This window comes from Mustela nivalis (genome assembly GCF_964662115.1).
Source record: "Mustela nivalis genome assembly, chromosome: 1".
Taxonomy (NCBI): domain Eukaryota; kingdom Metazoa; phylum Chordata; class Mammalia; order Carnivora; family Mustelidae; genus Mustela; species Mustela nivalis.
In genome coordinates this window covers 214880391-214901998 of record NC_139020.1, presented here as the reverse complement: position 1 = coordinate 214901998, position 21608 = coordinate 214880391, and the positions used below count along the sequence as shown (strand labels likewise).

Here is a 21608-nt window from a genome sequence, read left to right as displayed (position 1 = left end):
GCCCCTCCTGTCCTGCTTTATGGGTGAGACGGTCTAGAAATGATGATACCTCTTCTGAAATGTTTGGTGAAAATTTGCCACTGAAAGGTCTAGGCCTTCATCGTCTTTGTTGAAAAATTTTTTCTCTGTTACGGGGCTATGCTGATTATGGTTCCCTGTAGGTGAGTTTTCATTTTCTTTGGAAGCGGGGTGCCATTTACGGCCCTACAGTGGAATTGATGGGCGTAGACTGTTTCTAGCACGTAATCCTTTTTAATAGGTCTGGGGTCTGTAGTGACCACCTTCTTTCATTCCCGGCGTTGGTCATCTTTCTTTCTCGGTCAGTCTGCTTAGAGTTTTGTCCTTTTTTTCAAGATCACTTCAAAGAACATCTTTGGGTTTTACGATTTTCCTGGTTCTTTTCCTGTTCTACTCTTGGCTTTCGCTCCCATCCTCGGATCTCCTTCTCAACAGGAGTTGGGGGCTGCAGGTCCCGCTGGAGTGGCCTCCCTGCCCCTGCAAGCTACACAAATCGCCCCCTCCGGGACACTTGGGAATGCGATGGGACTCCTGGGCGCACACTCAAGGCCTCACAAGCTGCTGGGGAGCTCACAGGTCTTGGGCTCAGAACTCCGCCTGGAGCCGATGGGGTCCGCTCCCAAAGCGCCCACTTTGGGGCCGCAGACAACCAGGAGCTTCTCCCAGGACCAGCCGTTTGCTGCGGCGAAATAATGGCCCTGACGGCCGCGGGCTCCAGAGCAGAAAGGGAGGAACCGAGGGCACATCTCGCGTACCCCGCGGACCCAAGCCAGAGCGCCTGCCAGCGCCGGGCCAGCTGCCCTGCGGGCTCGGGCCCCGGAGCCTCCGCCGAGGCCAGTGGCCTGCAACCGGCCACTCCGCGCCACGTCTTTCTTGATCTCTGAGGTCATCTCCGGGCCCAGCGCGCGGGCCGACAGGGCTCCGACCCGACATCCAGACTCGGACTCCGCGGCCCGGCCGCGCCCCCGACTTGGGGCTCCTTCCTGACCCTTGACCTGGCCTGGAAGGGGCGCCTGGGCTCAGCGGCCCCAGCAGGCGCCCCTGGGGTCCCCGAACCGAGGCCCCCGGCCCTCGAGGGCTCTGCCCGCCCCGCAGCCGTTCCCCGGGGGCCGTTGTGGCTCACGACCTCCGACCCCAAACCCGAGCCTCTCGGAGGTCAACACCGCGGGCTAGTCTCCCCGCGCCCGCCCCCCGCCAACCCCTCCCCGCCGCCCCGTGACGGGCGCCTCCGCGGGCCAATGAGGCGAGCTGGAGCCACCCCCGGGGCGGGGCCGAGAGTCAACCAATGCCCCGCTTGGGCGCCCGCCGGGGTCCAAACGGCCCAATCGGCATTGGCGGCGGGGCGGGCCGCGGGGGCGGGGCCTTCCGGGTCAGCCAACGGGCGGGCACGTCGGCGGCGGGGGGGCCGGGCCCCGCGGCGGGCGTGCGGCGGCGCGGCGGCGCAGGGCGGGGGCGGGAGGTAAACAAGATGGCGGCGGCGTGTCGGGCGCGGAAGGGGGAGGCGGCCCGGGGTGTCCGCGACTGAGGCGGGGCGCGGGGGGCAGCGGCGGCGGGCGCCGGCCGGGTCCGCGCCGCCGTGCATGGGCTGGGCCTCCGCGCCGCCCCGCCTGCTCCACACGTGCGGCGGCTGCGGCGGGGGCGCGCGCCGTCCGGGCCCCGGCGGCCTCGGGCACCCCCGGCCCGGGCCTTCTTCCTGCGCCGCCCCGGCCGCCCGGCGCCCTGCGCGGCCCCGCGCCCCGCGGCCCGCGGCCCACGGCGTTCGCGGCCGAGAGCGAGCGCGGGCTGCCGTTGGCGGCGGGGGGCGGCCGCTGCGGGGTCCCAGGCCGGAGTGGGGGCGCCGCGGCCGCGGCCGGCTCCGACGGAAGTTGCGCCCCGCGGCGGGAGGGCCCCGGGCAGCCCCCCGGGCCCCCGACGCGCGGCCGGGGCTGGCGGGGGCGGACGTCGGTGCCCGCCGCGCGGTCCGGATAGGCGCCTGCCGCGGCCTCGGGCCCCCGGGACGGCGGACCCCGCCGGGAGCCGCCCCCGGCAGCGCGCCCGGCGCCCGGCGAAGCTCGGCGGCGCGGCCCGGGGCCCGGTGTGGGCGCGCGCCGCGGCCCGCAGGTAATGCCCGGCCCGGGGAAGACTGGCTCCGGCCGCCGCGCCGTGCGCCCCCGGAGGATGACCTAGCGCGCGGGAGCCCCAGCGGCCTGCGGACGGCCCCGGCGGACGCGCCGGCCCGACCCGACGCTGCGAGGCGCGCGGGCACCCAGACTTGCGACGCGCCGCGCCCTCGGGGGCCGGGGCTCCGGGCCGGGCGCGCCCCCTGAACTCGCGGCGAGGACAATCGTTTCTTCGCGAAGACGCGTTTTCTGCTTTTTCCTTCTTTCTTTCTTTTTCTTCTTTCTTTTGCGTTTTTGTTGACTTTCGGGTTTTCGGGTTTGTTTTTTTTGTTTCGTTTTTGGTTTGGGGGTTTTTCTTGAGAAGGGAGTTGTAGGGGGACAAAAGGAGGACCCGCGCGCGCCAGGGGCGGTCGGTGAGGGAGGCCAGGGCCGCCGGCGGGAGTCGGAGGCGGCGTCCAGGATGGAAGTGGCCGACCCGCAGCCGCTGGGCATGTTTACGGAGGGGGAGCTGATGTCCGTGGGCATGGACACGTTCATTCACCGCATCGACTCCACGGAGGTCATCTACCAGCCGCGGCGCAAGCGGGCCAAGCTCATCGGCAAGTACTTGATGGGAGACCTCCTGGGAGAGGGGTCGTACGGCAAGGTGAAGGAGGTGCTGGACTCGGAGACGCTGTGCCGGAGGGCCGTCAAGATCCTCAAGAAGAAGAAGTTGCGGAGGATCCCCAACGGCGAGGCCAACGTCAAGAAGTAAGCGCGGGTGTCCGGTCCGCCTGTGGCCGCAGGGGCGTTCCTCTTCCTCCTCCTCCCTTCCTTCCCCTTCCCTTGGAGCCTGGAGGTGACCAGCCCCTGCCCGGTGGTGCTTGCCAGGGCAAGTGTTGTCGGAAATGCTGAAGGACTCCGAGGGAGGCGGGCCGCCTCGCTGCAGCCGGGAGTCCCCTTCCTTCACTTGGGGGGTGTGCCCCATCCCCCTTCACCCCCGCCGCTGTGCCCAGTGGAACCAGCCAGTGTTCCTTTGGCCCCGGGAATCTGTGTTCCTGAACGGCCCGGGCCGCCACCAGCAGGCTTTCCGTGCAGCGGGCAGCTGTTACCAGGGCCAGGGCCGGCGAAATGCGATTTGTTTACCCTGTTGGAGGGGAGCCCTGCGGCTGCCAAAAATAATTGTTTGCACTGGCCTATCGGTCAGCAGGAGGTAACCTCGCCTTCTCTCGCTCACTTGGGATGTGACACTGGACACAGCCATGGCTGCAGGCCCAGGTGGCTGGTCCCCCCGGGAGAGGGATCAGCTTGTGCCCTGGCCAACTTTCTACCCGAACTTGAGGCGCGGGCCAGCTCCGAGGCACCCACAGTGTGGGCGTCCGCCTGCAGGGAGTCTTCCAGCCCCGCGGACGGCGGGAGCCCCGTCTCCGTCACTCGCGCTGCTTTCCGGAGGGGGCGCCCCTGCTTGTGGCTGCCACCCACTGGGACCCCGCCCTGCCTGGGCTCACCCTCCTCCCAGCCTCCAGTTTCCAAGAAGGGGTTTATCTAACGGGCCAGGCTGCGGGCGGCAGGGCTGAGGCAGGACGGAGGCATGGACGACCTTGGCCATCCTGCTGCCGGCCCTCCCTGCAGCCCCATCCTGGAAAGTGCCTCCCCCTGTCCGCTTTCACCCCCTCCTTCCTGCCCAGCCTGCACTCCCGCGTCCGCTCAGCTCCGTTCACTTGCTCTGGGCCGGCCTGGGTCTGGGCGTGGCGACGCGGTGGACGGAGAGAACCGAAGCTGGGCCTGCTCCGGTGTTGGTGCCGAGCCTGTCAGAGCCGTCGTCTGCCGGTGCGGTCCAAAGGCGGGTGGGCGGTATGTTGAGGCCTCTTGACGGTTTTCGTGCCCCAGCCTGTGGACGCGAAGCAGGGATGGCCCGGTCCCCTAGGGCCCATCTCTTACCTGAGAGGTGGTACTGGGCAGGGGCCCTGGTGTACTCACCCCCCGAATCAGAGATCTACGCCCCCCGCAGCTGCTGGCTTCAAAGTCAGAAGCTTCTGGGGGCTGTGGGTTGGGGGGGGTGTGAGCACCTGTGTCCTGGCTTCCTGAGTCCTGCCTCCGGAAACAGCCCTCTCCCAGGCTCCGGTTCCATCTTTGTCCTCCTGTCCCTCTCAGGCCCCATTCCTGATGATGCCCGGGCAGCAGGCTGCTCGTCTCCTCGGCGTGGTTGAACTCTGCTGGTCGGAGGTGGTGCGTGTGTGCAGGCGGTCTGGCTGGCCGCGTTGCTCTGTGCTGCTCTGGGCCCCAGGCCCCAGCCTCTGGGGAGCAGCACCCTGAGGTTCCCAGAGTCCCTGAGTCCCGTTCAAGGGCTCGGGCTGGGTTCCAGCATCAACTGATGTGCACTCAGAGGCACACAAGCCCACCTTGCTGGCTGTCCTGGGGCACTGGGTAGCCGCAGAGTGGAGCGGGTCGCGGATCTCTCTGGACCCCTGCTGCAGGGGGCAGGTGCTGTCGGGGTGGGCAGGTGCCTCCTGCGAGGGCACTCGTTGTGGGACGAGGTGTGTGTTTGACAAGGTCAAGTTAGGGGACCGGTTGCCACCCAGCAATTCTCTTGTGCTCCGTGGGAGACGCACATGCCCAGACGCCGGCCGGAGGGTTGGAGAGCACTGGTGTCCCAGTCTCGGCCTTCCCGAGCACTCAGCCAGGGCCTCAGGAGCTTGTGGAGACTCTGGGTGTGCAGTGTTGGGGCTGCAAGGATCTCAGTCCCGCAGTGCGCGTCGGAAAGCCCTGAGGGGAAACGGAGGCCCGGGAGGCAGAGTGGGGGTTCTCCGGCTGGCTTGGCCGTGAGCATAAGGTGTCCCTGCCGCAGGGCATTGGGCCCGTTTCATCAGCTCAGGGCCCGGCTCTCATAGGAAAGAAAGGGGTGTCCTTGCAAGGGGAGGTCTGGGCTCCCGGGACAGCCTTGCTGCCAGCCGGCTGCACGGAGAAAGGGCTCTTTTGTCTCCGAGAGGCTTAATAAACTCCAGTAGCTTTTCTCCAAGTGAAGTGTCCGGAACCTTCCAGACAAGCGTCAGGTGTCCCGACTTGGATCAGAAGCCTTTTTCGTCAAGAGTGATGTCTGTGACCAGAGTGGGGGCTGCGCGGGGCGCCCCCTCGGGGTGGTTTCCTCTCGGGGACTGCGAGGGCCTGTGCTAGCCCCCTCTGCCCTCGCGGCTCTTGAAACTAGTAGGTTCTCATTACAAAGCAAAAAGGTTTCAGAAAGCTTCAAGTGAAAAAAAAAAAGAATCATTCGTGATCTCCAAACTGACCCATCTTGCCAGGTTTCCTCCGGTCTTCTTTGGTGGTTTTGTAGATCTGTCCAAGCACTTTTCATATATCCCTATTTTTTTTTAATTAAAAGATTTTATTTATCGATTTGACAGAGATCGCAAGCAGGCAGAGGCAGGCAGAGAGAGGAGGAAGCAGGCTCCCCGCGGAGCAGAGAGCCCGATGCGGGGCTCGATCCCAGGACCCTGGGACCATGACCTGAGCTGAAGGCAGAGGCTTAACCCACTGAGCCACCCAGGTGCCCTTCCCTATCATTTTTATTATTACATTTTTATCCTTTGTTGTTTTTAGAAAATTGCTTGTCCCTGTTTTTCTGAGAGGCCGTAGGATCCCGTGCACTGGTCCCGTGAATGTTGGGAAGAGGACGTGAGTGGGGTCTCCCTCTCTGGGGGCAGCGAGTGACCCGTGGCTGTGGGTCCTGCCGGCGGGGTTTCATGCAAGGAGAGGCACCCGGGCTGGGGCTAGTCGGGGGGCAGGTGGTGGTGGCTTCGGCTGTGCGGGCCGCCTACCGGGCGTCTGTGCGGGAGGGTGGCTGTGGGCCGCAGGTGCAGGCCGGACCCTCGACCCCGTGATGCCGCGGCTCGCTCTGCAGAGTGCCCTGCATCCCGGGACGCTCTCTGGGGCTTTATCTTCCATCGACTGTTTGGGGGATAGAAATCGCTTGCTGCTGCCTGTGGAATGGGCACAGGGGCCATCACCGTTGGCCATCAGGCCACGGTCCTTGGAGCCCTGTCCTTCTGCCTGAGCCAGGCTGCTTTTCTGAGGTCAGGCGTCCTGGTGGCCTTGGCGGTGGCGGGGCTCTGTGGCCAGCTCTGACCTACCCTGTGCTGGTGGTTCTGCGCTGAAGGTGGGTTACTTTATGTCACGGTCCCGTAAGAAGAGCAGGGGTGTTTGAAGGGCATGTCCCCACAAGTGGAGATTTGGGTCAGGGGGAGCGTGTACATGTTTGAGAAACTGCGTCCAGACTGCTTGCTGGTCCCTTGAGCCTTCCCAGCCGGTCTCGTCCAGCGGCTTCTGCATCTCGAGTGACCCCCAGGAGCACCAGGCCCTCCCAGTCCCTGGCAGATGGGCGGCAGCTCTGAGCAGATGCCAGTGGCCGGGCGGGGGCCTCGGTGAGGCCAGGACTGTCTTGTGAGTGGCGGAGTGGGTCTGTGGAGTGAGTGGGTGGAATTTTAGTGTGTCCCTGCTCAGAGCTCTGGGCTTTATTGGCTCTTGTTCTTGTCCCAAGTGGGCATGTGTCCCTCCCCCGCCCCGTATCGGGAAGGGTTCCACTGTGAGCCCGGGCTGGCTGGCCAGCCGCCAGAGGTGGCCGCAGGGGGGCCAGGCCGCTCACCCACCGTGAAGGTCCTGGCGGCTTCCTTGATGTCTGGTCTTTCGGGGCGGGGGGTCTTGATTCTGAAATGCAGGAGGCCCCCGGCCACCCTGGGCTCTGGGGGCCGTAGGGACATTTGCCAGTCCTGGGAGCGTGTGGAACGCTGCCAAAGCTGCCCTTTATCCCAGAGCCGCCACGTGGCCGAGCTCTGGTTTATGCTTGCGACAGCCTCGCCAGTACGTGACCCGCGTACCCAGACTCTCAGCGTTGAGGCACATGTCAGTGCCGCGCACCCGGCTGTGAGACTCGACTCTGCTTCAGGTCCCCAGCAGGCAGCCCCGGCCCGTCAGCCGTCTCGCCCTCCCCGGCCCCTGCAAGGCCCTTCCCGGCCTCGGAGGAGCCTGGTCTGGGCGTGTCACTGCGTGGACTCACACCTGGCGGGGCCTCCTATGTCTGCCTGGGCGTCGTGGGCTCGGTCCGTCCCTGGGGCCGCGCGTGGGGGCTCCTCGCTCCTGCCGGGGCCGGGGACACTCCCGTGTGTGGGGACGCGTCCTGTTGTCCGTCCAGCCCCACGGGTCTTTGCGCTGATTCCACTTGATGCCTTTTATGGTTTGTGCTGCTGGGGACGTGCGGGCACGTGTCCACATTGAGCTCTGCTTCTAGCAATTTCCCTTGCTTTCGACTCCTCCCTGGACCTCTGGGGTCTCTGGTCATATTTTTAGAAGCATCAGCAGAGGGGCTGGGAGGTGAGGGGGTCTTGCTCAGTGTCCCTCTGGCAGGGCCATTGGCCCCTGGCCCGTCTCTGTGGAGGGGAGTGACAGGGGTTCGCCGGGCGGCTCCGTCTCATTCTGGGCTGTGTGGAGCTGATGCTTCTCAAGGCAGTGGCTGTGGGCCTGTCCCCCTGTGTGTTCTGTCCGGGGCTGGTCTTGGAGGTAGCTACGTGGTGTTTCTCCAAGTTTGCGCGGCTTCGTGAGCCTCATTCGGTTTTTCTTCTGCTTCATCAACAGTGAACTGATAAGCAGCCCACTTGGGTGCGGCAGCAACCCCAGGGAAGGTTCTGGGCGGCGGCGGGGGGCGGCGGGGGCGGGGGGGGGGGGGCTAGTGAGCACAGTGCGGAGCCCTGGGGTTGGGGGGGCGTGGCGGGAGGCACCGCCTCCTGTGCCTCACTTCACCCTGGCCGAGCTGCCCGCTACAAGCTGCTCACTTGTAGGGGATGCTGGGAATAGAGGCGCTGGCCCTCAGTGCGCCCGGGGGCGGCTGGCCGCGTGGCGGGGCGCACCCCTTCCTGCGGGGTCTCTGGGGAAGCTCTGTGGCTCCCGCGGCCCCTCCTGTGGGGTCGGCCGTCGTGTCCACTCGCTCCCGGCCTGGCGAAGGGGGCTGGCGTGATCCCGGCGAGCCGGCACGCGGGGAAGCCCCCGTGGTGGGCCAGCCCGGCCTTTTCCGTTACCACGAAGAGCGCGCTTTACAGGCGTCGGAGCAGGAGTGGAGAGCGGTTTCCTCGCAGAGGAGAGGGCGCTGCCCTCTGCTGCGTGGAGTGTGTGACGTGAGCTTGTCCCAGAAGAGGGACGCTGATTCGGCGGTGATTCCCCCGTGGGCTGGGGGGGGCGGCGCGGTCTGGGCTGGCTGGAGGCAGAGGAGAGTGTGGAGCCGGGGCCGGAGGGGGCGGCCTCTCCCCGGCGCAGTCACCGGAGGCCCACCGGAGGCCGCGGGGACTCAGCGCTCAGCGGCAGACTCTCCGGCCCCGCTTCCTCGGCACCTGCCCCCACAGGTGGCTGCTGCTCGGCTGCATAGAGGAAAGGCCTCCCTGTCCCAGCACAGGTGGTTTTAGTTTTATTTTTGTGAATTTTATGTTACTTATGTTTCAAGGACGCGCCGCACCAGCAGGGCCTGAGCTCAGCTCGCTGTCGGGCCGTCCAGCGCTGCAGATGCAGCCGGCCGGCGCCGTCAGCTCATGGGTTTAGTCTGTGTCATACGCACCCGCGGGGACCTCTTTGGATGGAGAAAAGGGTCCTGAGGGAGTCTCCGCACAGGGGAGGCCGGTGTGGACGGCTCGAGGAAGCCCCTGGCTCCCCGGGCTGCATCCGCTGACGGGAGCCGCCCCAGTGTGCCGGGGAATGTCGTTCCGGCGCCGGGTCCGCCCTGATGGTTCCCAGCCCCGTGTGCAGGCCCAGGAAGCTGGAGCTTGGAGGAGCTGGGGCCTGTCTCCGGGGCCGACCCCTCCGTCCGCACCGGGGCCGACCCCTCCGTCCGCACCGGGGCCGACCCCTCCGTCCGCACCGGCCCCGCAGGGCTTGCTAACTCGCTTGCGTCCTTCACGGATGCCCCTGTCGTCTGGGGCGGTGTCGCTCCCGGGCCTCTGCTGCCTCCGCTCTGGCTGCAGACCCTGGGCAGGCGCCCCCGCAGCTGCCTCCAGGCCTGGCCGCTGACCAGGTGGTTCAGGGGGTGTCGGTCTGCCTGGGTGGACGGCAGAGGCCGGACGGTGGCCTCTGAGAGGAGCTGCTCTGCGTGTGCGCCAGGTGCACGTGGCGGTGGCCCTGAAGCCCGCAGGCCGGGGGTGCTGACGGGACACCATGTCGCAGAAGTGGGTGTCGCTGCCACCTCGCATTGGTCAGATGGAAACGGAGCGTCTGAGCCCCGGGTGCAGGGCACGAGAGTCAGGGCCGGGTGGGGAGGGGCGGGGGAGGAAGGTGGGGCCTGGCTTCCAGGGACCCCCTGCACTGGCTCCGGGGTTCGAGGGTCGGTGCCAGGCCATCAGGGACCTTCTGGGTCCCTTACAGCAGAGCTTTACCTGACATGGTCCTGCTCCCGAGGACAGCGGGTGGGTCTGGGTTCGTCTGTGGTCAGCAGGACTGGGGTGCTCCTGCCGCCGAGGGGGTGGGGGCCAGGCATGCTGCTGACCACTCCCCCCCCCCACAGTGCCTGGACACTCCCGCAGAGACTGACCTGCCCAGAATGTCAGCGGGGCCAAGGGGGACAAACCCTGCATTAATTATTTGGAAAAAAGATTGAGTCTGGTCCCTGCTCACGCTGGACAGGAGAGTAAATCCCTGGGGTCAGAGGGTACAAACCAGGGCGACCCCAGCGTCTGTGAGTCGCCCCCACTCAGCGTGTGTCGTGAAGCGTGTGCAGTGTCCCAGGACCTCAGGAGCCCGATGGCTAGGACGCCGTCTAAGAACCCAGGAAAACCAGGGTAGAACTCTGGTCTCCCCTGGAACGCTCTGGTGGGGGTGGGCACAGGCTTCTGTTGGCGAGTCTGGGGGAAAGTGGCCGCGAGGCTGTGCTGCGTTCTGCGAGTTGATGGCCCCCTGGGCTCTGGGCCTGGGGTCTCCCGTCTGGGGTGGGTGCCGTGCACGGATGCCCTTTCTGGGACCCTTGCGGCTCTGTGGCGGTGGCTGCCGGGTGTTTGCGGGCTCCAGGGCCCTACAGAGGGCCTGCCCCCGGGGTGCGGGGCACAGGATTCATGCACGGGGCGGGGGAGGCTGTGAGCAAGGGCCTCCTGGAAGAGGCGGCCTTCTCCCTGAGCCTGGACAGCGGGCCGGATGGCACCCGAGTCTCTGAGGAGCTATTCTTAGGTCCTCGCTAGGGCGGCCAGGTGAGGACTTTTCAAAGAACTTCGTCCAGATGGTGTTCCCAGTCCTACAGTTTGGTGGCACTTAGTGTATTCCCAGGGGTCCCCTTTATCGTTTTCCAGAATATGCCAGCTCCCCAAAGACAACCCTTTCCCCATCAGCGGTCACTCCCCACTCCTGCCCCCATCCCCCGGCCCCCACGAGCCCCCTTCCTGTCCGTGGAGGAGCCTGGTTGGGACGTGTCGCACGCGTGGACTCACACCCCGTGTGGTCTCCTGCGTCTGGTTCCCTCCCTGCGCATTGTGGGCTCGGGGCCGTCCCGGGGCGGTGCATGGGGGCCTCGCCCTGCTCGTGACAGAAGGACGCTCCTGTGCGTGGTGGACACACTGTTGGTCTGTCCACCTGGTGCTGAGCCCTGGGGCTGTTCCCGCGTCGGGTCCCTGTGGCTCGTGTTGCCTCGAGCGTGCTCATAGGGCTTTCCGCGGGGACGCGCTCCGGTTACCACGGGCACACCTGCATGGGATTGCCGACTCGGCTGGCCGCTCGGCCGTACCCTCCCCCGGCGCCTGCCCAGAGCCCGGACAGGTGAAGCACCATCTGCAGAGCAGCCGGCGCTGGCACGGGCCTGTGGGCGAGGCTGGCGCCAGGCGGATGGCTGTGCCTTGGTATCCCTCCTGGCGGGGCCGGTGCAGCTGCTTTCTCCCCGTGCCGGGACTGGAGCAGCAGCGGTCTCCGGGGCTCTCGTGAGAAGGGTTTCCATCCTTCCTGCAGGGCTGTGGGGCGCCAGGGAGGGGAAGGGGGTCCTCATGGAGCCGGTCCAGCCGTGGCGCGGTGCCTGGGGCTTTGTTCCTCTGGGGAGGCGTGGACGGGATGCGGGTGGCCCGGGGAGCTGAGCCGCGGCCGTGGCACACAGAAGGTGCTTGCTCCGCACTTGACCTGCCGTCCCTGTGCTGCACCCTGGGGTCCCTCATGCGGGAGGACTGTTCCGTTAAAATGTTCAGAGAGCTTCCGGATGGGGTTGTCCCTGTCGAAGCCCGCAGACTCGGGGGAGCCCCTGTTGCTGCCGCGGGACGGACTGCGCGGTCGGAGGGGAAGCAGGAGAGCTCTGCTGGCCCTCCCGGGGCCCATGCGCGTCGGAGCCCGGTGTGTCCTCCGCACGGCACCCGGACGGCAAGCTCGCTCTTCCTCCCACGCAGAGGGCGCGGGCCGATCCGGACACACGAGGGACCAGCCATGCTCACTGGTGGGCCTGCTCATGCCTGTTTTTGTCCTTAGGGAAATCCAACTTCTGAGGAGATTACGGCACAAAAATGTCATCCAGCTGGTGGACGTGCTATACAACGAAGAGAAGCAAAAAATATATCCTTGTGGCCGCTGTGCTGGGGGGGCAGGGGTGGGCCTCAAGCACCGTCTTCCAGGCCCTGAAGCCGCCCCTTTGTGACTCCGGCTGGGGGCCCGGAAGGCAGCAGCAGCTGGTGCCACAGGGCGTGGACCGTAAAGCCCTCGGGTCATCTGCCGGGGCCCCACAGTGTCTCAGACCTCCCTTACTTGTGTGGCTGCTGGGCCCTCCCGTTACCCTGTGCCCGGGAGTGGGAGTGCCGGGTCTGGGTGGCTCCGAGCTTGGGGGGCTCTCCTTGCCTCTGGCATCCAGGGCCCCTCTGGTGCGGGTAGAACTCGGGGTGTCATTCTGCAGCAGTGCTTCTGTGCGAGTGTCCTCCGCCTCTGCCCTTTCCCTTCTGGGGATGGGCCCCATCTCTTCAGGGGGGTGAGGCTCTGGGCAGCTCCAGGTCTAGGGAGCAGGCCTGTGGGGGCCCTAGGTCTCAGTGGGGGGCAGGGGTCTTCCCATAGAAGTGCTGGGCACGGGCTGATGGGGTGTCAAGCCCACGGCGCCCCCCCAGCTTGCTCTCAGGGCCACCCCTGCTGGGGACACAGTGGGGGCTTTGTCCTCCTCTCCAGCTGGCCTGTGACACTTGGCTGCTTCCTGTGTGGCCCGGTGACCCCTCCTTTCTGTCCTGCAGGCTGTGTCTCCTCACCTCCTCCTGGGCTTCGGGTGGATGGAGCTCCTGGGGCTGTTGAATCCCTGGGGAGGCCTCCTTGTGGGTCCAGGGCGCTGAGCCCAGACGAGGCGGCCACTGGCCTCCACGAGGTGACCCTGGGCGGGTCAGCGGGAGGGCCGAGGTGCCCGATAGGCGCTGTCATCCCTGCAGTCTTTCTCGCTGTCTCCGGGGGCTCCTGCTGAGCTCTGTTCACGCAGCCCCGGAAGCGTCGGGGTCCTCTTCCCCCCCGGGCCCTGCGTGCGGCGTCTGCCGGGCGCTCCCCGGGGCGGGCTCTCCGTGGGGCGGGCTCTCGGCGGCGCGTCTTCCTTAGCGCCGCACGTATATGGTGATGGAGTACTGCGTGTGCGGCATGCAGGAGATGCTGGACAGCGTGCCCGAGAAGCGCTTCCCCGTGTGCCAGGCCCACGGGTGAGTGCCTGCTGCGGGGCTGCCCGCGGGCTCCGGGGGCGGGCCCCAGATCAAGCCGCACGCTCTTTCATTCTCTTCAGAGAGCGCGCGGCGGGGTGGTGGGGACACAGAGAGCGCGCGGCGGGGTGGTGGGGACACAGAGCGCGCGGGTCTGTGGGTGGAGGGCGGAGGGGAGGACACCAGCGGACTCTCTCGGGGCTCGACTCCCAGCAGCTCGTCTCAGGCCCCTGAGATCACGACTTCAGCCAACCAAGACTGGGACAATTAACTGACCGCCCTGGGCGGCCCCGGGACAGGTGTGGTGTCGTCCGTGGGACGAATGCTCTGGTGTGTGTTCCGCCTCAGCCTTGGGAGCTCCGTGTGCAGCAAGCACACCCAACCCAGCCCGCGGGGCAGCAGCCCCTCCGCCAGCTGCCCACCCGGGCGCGCCCGCTGCCTCGGGCTTGGAGACCTCTCGGTCCCTGAGATGTCCCCAGTGAGGACGGAGCTGCCACAGGCCAGCTGGCCCTCCCGTGGTCACGTGTCCCTGGCCCCAGGGGGCAGTTCCAGGGAGGCGACACGGTCCCATCGAGGGCGGACTGATTGTGGAGGACAGGGCACGGCCCTTGGGCTCGTGGGGAGCAGGAAGAAAGGCTGGCTGGCTTGGGGAGCCCTCCTCTGCCTTCCCTGGGAGGCTCGGGTCAGAGGGCTGCATCAGCCTTGGGGGCGGCGGTCGCCTGGCCGGGCTGCCTGTCCTGTCCTTCCCGTTGGCCCGGCTGCAGGGACTGCCGAGCCACAATGTCCTGCCTTTGGTCCTGGCAGGCGCACCCCAGGGGCGGCAGTAGCCCAGCCGGGCGGGGGGCTCTGGGCGGGGCCAGTTACGGAGTCCCGCCCCCGCAGGTACTTCTGCCAGCTGGTGGACGGCCTGGAGTACCTGCACAGCCAGGGCATCGTGCACAAGGACATCAAGCCCGGCAACCTGCTGCTCACCACCAGCGGCACGCTCAAGATCTCCGACCTGGGTGTGGCCGAGGTAGCGTCCCTCCCGCGGCGCGCGGGGGCGGGGGCCCGAGGGCCACTTGCTGAGGGCCACGCTATTGCCGCAGGCCCTGCACCCGTTTGCTGAGGACGACACGTGCAGGACGAGCCAGGGCTCCCCGGCGTTCCAGCCCCCGGAGATTGCCAACGGCCTGGACACCTTCTCTGGGTTTAAGGTGGACATCTGGTCGGCTGGGGTCACTCTGTAAGTGCCCAGGGGCCTGGGTCCCCTGCTCTGCCTCCCTGCCCCGGGGCCCTTCCTTTACCCACCAAGGACTCAGGAACCGTGTTTGGGCTCCAGGCTTCTAGAACCTGCCCCTCTTAGTGGATTCCCCAGATACCATTCCCGGGTACACTGGGGTGGCCAGAGCGCCAGAGAGGCTGTGGGGCCAGGAGTGGGGGCCCCCGCGGGTAGGAGCAGATGGGGCTCCTTCCCATCTTGTGGGGTCCTCAGGGTCAGAGACCTGATGTGGGGGCACACACACTGGCTGTCCTTGGGCCGTACCCGGCCTCCCGCCTTGCGCTAAGGGCGCGTCCCCGTCTTCCTGCTGGTTTCTGGGAGCAGGTTGGAGTGCTGCCCAGCCGGCTGCGAGGCCCCCACCCGGGTTCTGCTCTCCTGCCCACCGCGCACAGCCCCGAGCACGCGCGCCTGAGCTGACTGGGGTGCAGGGCTCGCTGGAACCCTCGTCCTGAGTGGGGTGTGGGCTGCAGAGATGTGCCGGCCGAGCCCAGCACTGACCAGTGCAGCCCAGAACCTTCTCTCCTGCACCCCTTGTAGGGCAGCTGCTGGCCAGCACAGGGCTCCATTTTATTTTATTTTTATTTGACTGGTTGTAGGCTCCACGCTGGGCATTGCGGGGCCCAGCGCGGGGCTTGAACTCAACCCAGAGACCTCAGGGTGAGGTCAGTCATTGGGCAAGTAACCAACTGAGCCGCCCAGGCAACCCGTTTTATGTCCTGATCGAGAGAGAATTCACATACCACAAGAGCCACCCTTGTAAGATGTATCTCGCGGTGGGTTTGGGTATCCCGAGTGGTGTAGCCCGCGCCACCGTCTGTTCCAAACACTCCTGCCGCCCAGTGTGGGGCCCCACGGGTGAGGGAGCTTCAAGGCTCCTGTGCCAGGCTGGGTTCCGGCCAGCACTGCAGGAGGAGCCCTGACTGACCGGCCTCTCTCCTTCCCGTTGGGGGCGAAGCTATAACATCACGACAGGCCTGTACCCGTTTGAGGGGGACAACATCTACAAGTTGTTCGAGAACATTGGGAAGGGGGACTACACGATCCCGGGTGACTGCGGACCCCCGCTCTCGGACTTGCTGAGAGGTGAGGCCCCCGGGACGGCACCAGTGGGGCTGGAGGGGTCGGGAGCAGGCTGCCGGGGGTGATGGGGGTCCTGGGGGTGCTGTGCTGACCACTGGGGGCCTCTGGGTCTCCTCTCGGGAGCCCTTCCAGGGAATGGGCGCGGTTAGCTGACAGTGGCTGAGGCTGGAGCCTGCTTACAGCTGCTTTGGGCCTTTTGTTCCTGCCTCTTCCGACCCCCACACCCCAGAGGAACATAGCAGCCAGCACCCTAGGTGCCCCCCACCCCACCGCGGCTGCGGAGTCCCTGGGTGGCTTCCCGCGCAGCCCAGGCCGTGCAGCGGGTGGCGCCCAAGTGGCCACGGCCGGGTCTGTCGGGGTTGGGCCACCGGATGCGGGTGCTTGGGAGGGGGTGGGTGGGCGGGCGACGTCTGTGTCCTGACCCTGGGCTGGAGCCTGATTGGCCTGGCATGTGCAGACCCTTGCCCCCACTTGTCCCCGGTTCCTGTCCTCGTGGAGATGCTGCCTCCAGTTGGAGCCTTCGTGCCTTCCTAGACCGCATGTAGCTGACGGTCGGGACAGTTGGTTCCCATGACCCTGGAGGCACTTGAGAGTTTTCTAGAACAGAGTCAGGCTAGTTTTTATGTTTTGCTGCGAGTGAAGTAGAGCCCAAGTTGGGCTGCTGGCCAGCAGCGGCTGGACTCCGGCCCTGGGCACACAGGCAGCTCCCCATTCCCCCCCTGGGACCCCGAAAGATGGCCAGGTGGGTGCAGCCCTCCCGCTGCTCAGACCCAGCCTTCTCCCTTCCGTCAAGTTTGTGGAAGTTCTCGGGCACGCTTTGTGGAAGGGACGTCAGCTGTCCCTGTCCTCGAGTGCGCCCAGAGCACAGACCTCTGACCTCCTCCACTGCCCCCGGCCCTCCAGCCGAGGGCGAGGCGCTAGGGATCACTGCCCGGAGGGCTACAAGGGCAGGCCCCGGCTGGGTGGAGTGTTCCCTGAGCAGAATCTGTTTGCTCGCTCCACGACTGCCCTTACCTCCTCAGTGCTCAGGAAGGCCGATGATCTAGACGGCCGAGGGCGTCAGGGTGCCTCTGCGCAGATCCCGGCCGGGGCCGCCTCCTCCCTTCCCCCTCCACCTCATTTGACCTAAGGCCAAGGTGGCCAGGGCTGTTGGTCTGCACATCCCCTGCACCCAAGCTTTGCGCTGCGGGTGCGTGCCCTGGAGGCTCTTCCATAGCCAGGACTGGTGGGGTGGCTCCCAGTGTCTCCTAGAGTACCGTCTTGGCCCTAAGGTCTGGTGGCGGTCCTCTCCTGCCCCTGAGCACGGGGGCTGTGATCCGTGGTCTCACCTCCTCGTCGGCCCCACTCAGACCTTCAGGGTTCCGAGTCCCCAGCTCTCCAAGTCGCCGCCCGTGGCCTGAGAACAGGGCCGCCCTCCTCGTGGGTGCTGTGCCAAGCTCTCAGAACCGGGCCCCCCACCCCTCCTCTGGCTGCGCTGGGGACGCCGGAAGCGGGAGCGGTGGGCTCAGGGCTGGTTCCTGCCCCGGGCCGGGGCCCTTGCGGGAGCGAGGCGGAGAGCCAGCCCGTGTGCGCACAGGCTGCGCCGCCCTGGGAGAGGACCGTCCCGCTTCCCGCTGGCGTCTGTGTGAAAAGCACCTGCTGCCCCTTGGCTGTCCTCCCGACCACTGGCCCTGCCTGTGGCTTTGCCGCTCCTCACCAGGCCGCCTCCTAGGGCCGCAGGGCCTCGTCCTCACGCAGCCGCGGACTCTGCGTCTGTGCCCACGCCCGGGTCAGCCCTGCCGGTGGAGACCATGGGGGACCGCGGTGGGAGGTGCCGGTAGCACCCTGAGCTGGAGCTCCACTCCCACACGCCAGCGTCCCCTCCTCCCGGGGGTGTCGTCTGCGCAGCGGCGGAGGCGGCGGGAGTGGGGGGTCGCGTGCCCAGCGCTGACCCCTGCGTCCACTGCTGTCCCGCCAGGGATGCTGGAGTACGAGCCCGCCCGGAGGTTCTCTATTCAGCAGATCAGGCAGCACAGGTGAGCGCCTGCGCGGCCCGGCGGTGGGGTCGGCGTCCTCGTGGGGGCACGAACGAGGAGGTTCTGGGCGAGCATGGGTGGGTGGTGGGGGTCTGGGGGACAGGGGCGTTCCTGGCCCTCAGTCTCCTGCCCGCCCCGCCCCCCCATACAGATTTTAGGGGTGGGCCCGGAGGTTGACGTGCCCTGTCCTGAGGGCACGAGCGGCACAGGGAGCTGGGTGAGCCTCCGGGCTGTCCTGACTCACGGGCTCCTACAGCTGGTTCCGGAAGAAGCACGCGCCGGCCGAGGAGCCGGTGCCCATCCCGCCGAGCGCGGACGGCAAGGACCGCTGGCGCGGCATGACGGTGGTGCCCTACCTGGAGGACCTGCACGGCTGTGCCGACGACAATGGGGACGAGGGCCTGTTCGATGTCGAGGATGACATCATCTACACTCAGGACTTCACGGTGCCCGGTGAGTGCTGCCGCCGCGCCGCAGGGCCTGGCCTCCGTGGCACCTGCCTCTGTGGCAGAGCGCACGTCCCCAGTGTCCCCGGCGGGCACAGACAGCCCTGGGGGTGTGGCCGTGCCTCCCCTCTCCCACGGAGGCAGGTGGGGATTCTGGAGGGCAGAGGCCCCCCCGGGGCGTTCTCCTGTGTTCTGGGGAGTGCACAGCACATCCTGCCAGGTGGTGAGAGGGGGCAGCCCCTCGGACGGGCCTGAGAGGGTCCAGTGGCCCTCCTGGCACCGGGCCGCCCACCCTGATGTGTGTCGCCTTGCTTCCCCAGGTGGCGAGGAGGCGTCTGAGGCAGGGCTTAGAGAGGAGCGAGGCGCGCAGAAGAGCCAGTGCTCAGACCTTTCTGGAGAGGAAGCTGAGGCCAGGGGCGCAGCAGGGCTCGAGGCCATAGTGTAGCGATGCCCCCCGCAGTGCCAGCCGGTGCCAGAGAGGCCAGGCCTGGGTGCCTGGCCACCGACCCTCCCTGACCCTGCCCAGGTGTCTGAGGGCGGCCAGGGCAGCTGCCCCTCCCCCAGTGTTCACCGTTGCGTTCTGGGGCCGGGCTCGCAGGCTCCTGTCATAAAGGTCCGCCCCGCTGTGCCTGTGCCTGTGCCTTTCCCTGGCGCGTCTGCCAAATGTTACATTTTTGTTGTAGACAAACCTGGTGTGTGGGGGTCGCCTGTGTGGTGGGTGGGGCCCCTGGGGACGCCCCACTAGGCAGTAATGCTGGGGGTCCAGAGCTGGGGCGGGGTTCAGGCATCCCACCTGAGCAGGGGGCGTGCTTGGGGGTCTGAGATGCCCGTTCTGGAGCTGGACCCCAAGTGGCAGTGGCTTTGGCTCAGCAGGAACTCACAGTAGAGTCCCAGGAGGTGATGCGTGCTTGGTGTCTGTGGCCTTGGAGAGGTCCTCTGTAGAATGGTAAAGAGCCGTCCTGCCTCTCAGAGGTGCGGGGCTCTTGTGTCAGGGCCTTGGGAGGGGCCCTCGCTGGCGGCCATCTGCTGTCTCTGCAACGTGGGGCGAGCACTCTGCCACATGCCCAGACCCCTGACTATGTGCGTGGGAGGCAGGGCTCGTGCCGCAGCGGCTCTCCGGCTGGAGTCCGACGCCCGATCGTCCGTCCGTGCTAGAAGGAGCAGAGCCTCTCCCAGGACCGCTGACGCTTTCTCGGAGCCCTCGTGGGTCCACAGTGGCTGTGCTGAGGCCTCGTCCCCTCCTCACTGCCATCCCTTGTGCTGTGGTCGCCCTCAGAGGCTTTCAGCTGCTTGGCCTTGTCTCCCAGGACTGTCCCCACTGTGGGGGTCTGCCTCCTGCCCTGAAAGCCGGGTGCCAGGCCTTGGGCCAGAGGTGGGTGGTCGTGGTGGTCGTGGGCGATGCGCCAGTCCTTTGAGGGTCAGGAGGCCGGATCCTGTACCCGCCCCCTGCCCCGACCCGCAGCCACAGTGGCTGTGCCCGTAGCTGGGCTCCAGGTGGCCTGTGTGGAGCGGCTCGGTGCCTGCGGAGCTCTTTCCCTGTCGCGGCGGGGCTCTTGACCCCACACAAGGCCTCTCCCTGGCAGAAACCTGTCAGCAGTGACGGGCTATGATCTAGGATGCCTCCTGTGTGCATAGGGGCGGCTCACGGCAAGTTCCAGAAGCTGCTGAGTCAGATAGTGGGGACCTTTGGCCTAGAGGGGGCTCTGTGCCGGCAAAGAGGTGGACTGGAGGCGGCTGAGGGCAGCTTCCCACCCGAGTCCGCAGAGGGTGGGGTACGGGCAAGAGGCTGATTTTCCACGTGCGCTGAATGAGCTCTGGGCCCTGGCAGGTCAGCTGTGTGCCCTCCTCCTCCTCGTCCCGCCACACCTCAGAGCACAGGACTGAGGCAGTCGAGCGGCTCCAGGCTTATGACCGCCCCCCGGACGCCAGCAAGGGTCGGTGCTGCCTGGTAGCGAGTAGGGACACAGCAGGCCCCTGGCTCTGGTCTCTTCGCCCCGTGCCCAGTATGGGGAGCTGAGGCTGGCCTCAAGGGGAAAGATGAGTGTTGCCCACCTGGCCTGAGCCCAGCTCCTCTCAGCCCCACAGGGCCCAGTGAGGCCTGGCCTCCACACAGGTGAGCGGGCCCGGCATAGGGCCCTGTGCCCCGGGACCCTGGTCCTCCACCATGTGCTGGGGTGGAGGGTGAGCGGGGCAGGCCAGGCCCTCCTGAGTGCAGAAACCCGGTTCGCACAGGGGCAGGCAGGTGAGCGAGGGCTGGGCACCCCCCTTGGCTGGCCGACTCTGAGGGCATTTATTTTTCTAGCTGGATGAGATGACCCGCAGGCGGGACCTGGGTGGGCAGGGGGGCAGGTGGTAGAGGAGCCTGGGCTGGCTGGCTGGAGAGGACCTAGGCCTGGGGATTGGGGCGGGGCGGGGGGCACAGGTTGTCCGCCTCAGGCTCCCATCAGCCCACACTCGCCCTCTCCCTCCTAGGACAGGTCCCAGAGGAGGAGTCTGGGCAGAACGGGCAGAGCCGGGGCCTACCCAAAGTGCTGTGCGCCAACGGCACCGAGTCGGCGCCGCTGAGCACCAGATCCAGGGCAGAGCGCCGGGCCAGCGCTGCCTCCAACCCCACCCGCAAGGCCTGCTCCGCCAGCAGCAAGATCCGCCGGCTGTCGGCCTGCAAGCAGCAGTGAGGGCGGCCACCCGCAGGTGGGCCACTGCAGGGGCCTGTGGGGGAGGGTGGGGACCGGGCTCAGGCACGACCGCTCATGGCCCGACACCGCTGCAGCCGCTGCCTGCTGGGGCCGCCAGGTCTGCCTTCCGTGTTCTGTCAGTCCGCGCCATGGCCAGCTGGACCCTGGCCAGGCAGCTGGAGCTGGGGCAGCCGCTCCCGCATGCAGGAGGGGGGTCCCTCCGGCTGGCCGCCTGTTCTGCTGGCCCCGGGCGATGCTGGACTCCACCCTGCGGCATAGGAGGCGCTGTGGGTGGGTGTGTGGGAGGGAGGTGGGGATGGCTTCGGTTTGGCCCAGGCTCTGATCCTGGTGGCTGCCCCGCCACCCTCCGCTTCCCGTTCCCGCCTCTGCCTGCCCCAGTCCGAGAAGGTGTGTGTGGTGGGAAATCGTGCCCCAGGGGAGCGGGAGATGCTGCTCAGGTTGCAGGCGGGGTGTGCTCTCCGGGGGAGCTGCTCGCCGCCCCAGTGGCCCTGTGATGCTTAGCTGCCCGCATCAGAACCAGCTCAGAGGGCTGGGAACCCGGCTTCCTCTGTGGAGGCTGGTGCGTAACTCCACTGGGCAGTGCGTGAACGTCCGGGTGACCCCTGGAGTCAGCACTGCCTTTCCTGGTCTCTCTGGATGTCTGACAGCCCTATATGAGCAGGCCTCAGTCTCCCCGCCCTAATATCGGGGTGGGGCCTGCCCCCTGGGACGCAGAGCCTGTTTGCGGGCCCAGGAGTGACCCGTGTGTTCCGTCTGCAGCCCGTCTCGTGGAGCCCCAGCCAGGTGCCGCGGCCCAGGTCCTCAGTCTTCCCGCCGACTGCTGGCCCACGCCTGCTGCCCAGGAAGGCCACCGCCTCCTTGCCGACTGCCCCTTGGGAAGCCACGGGCCTTGGAGGGCTGTGGCTGGGGGACTGCAGGGTCTGGGGTCTGGCCTTTCCCTCACGGCCAGCAGACACGACCTCTTGATGACTTTGCAGCCATGTGCTGGGCCCCTTCCCCTGGCCCGAGGAGGAGGACGCGTGGCGGCCCGCGGCCAGGCGGGAAGCCCTTGCCGTGCACTTTATGTTCAGACCTGCTGGCTCTCGCCCCGCCCGGACTTCCTTTCACTCTGCTCCATGCTGGCGCCTCCCGCAGCTGGTGGTGTGCTCAGACCAGGGCCGCGGGAGGAACAGGCTTGCCCGCCGAGATGCATGCCCCGAGCCGAGGGAGCTGGGCCACGGCCCTCTTGTTGCTGTTTGGTTGGTTCTTTTTCCTTTTTTCTTTTTTTTTAAGAAAAAAATAAAGCCGGTGGATTTGAGCTGTGGTTGTGAAGGGTGTGTGGGAATTGTTGGGCGGCACCGCGGTCCTGCAGGCAATGGGTCTGAG

General features: G+C 66.9%; 1 protein-coding gene across 5 annotated transcripts; it reads left to right on the top strand.

Moving 5' to 3' along the window:
* Positions 1-2577: 2577 nt before the first annotated feature.
* On the top strand, positions 2578-21540 carry STK11 (serine/threonine kinase 11; the record flags this gene model as incomplete). 5 transcript variants are annotated; one of them, XR_014313477.1, is made up of 11 exons in its annotated part: positions 2578-2867; positions 11559-11642; positions 12659-12748; positions 13628-13760; positions 13834-13970; positions 14962-15089; positions 17044-17101; positions 17358-17554; positions 17868-18919; positions 20025-20238; positions 21003-21404. XR_014313477.1 is itself a non-coding variant. In XM_082737528.1 (10 exons), 10 exons carry the CDS (start codon positions 2578-2580, stop codon positions 21523-21525), a joined length of 1854 nt encoding a protein of 617 aa, XP_082593654.1. In that variant the 3' UTR covers positions 21526-21540. The 5 variants fall into 5 exon arrangements, 2 of the variants coding, with proteins under 2 accessions (XP_082593654.1, XP_082593655.1); XR_014313478.1 differs by having other exon boundaries at positions 20020-20238; XR_014313479.1 differs by lacking the exon at positions 21003-21404 and having other exon boundaries at positions 17868-18160; positions 20020-20151.
* Positions 21541-21608: the final 68 nt, after the last annotated feature.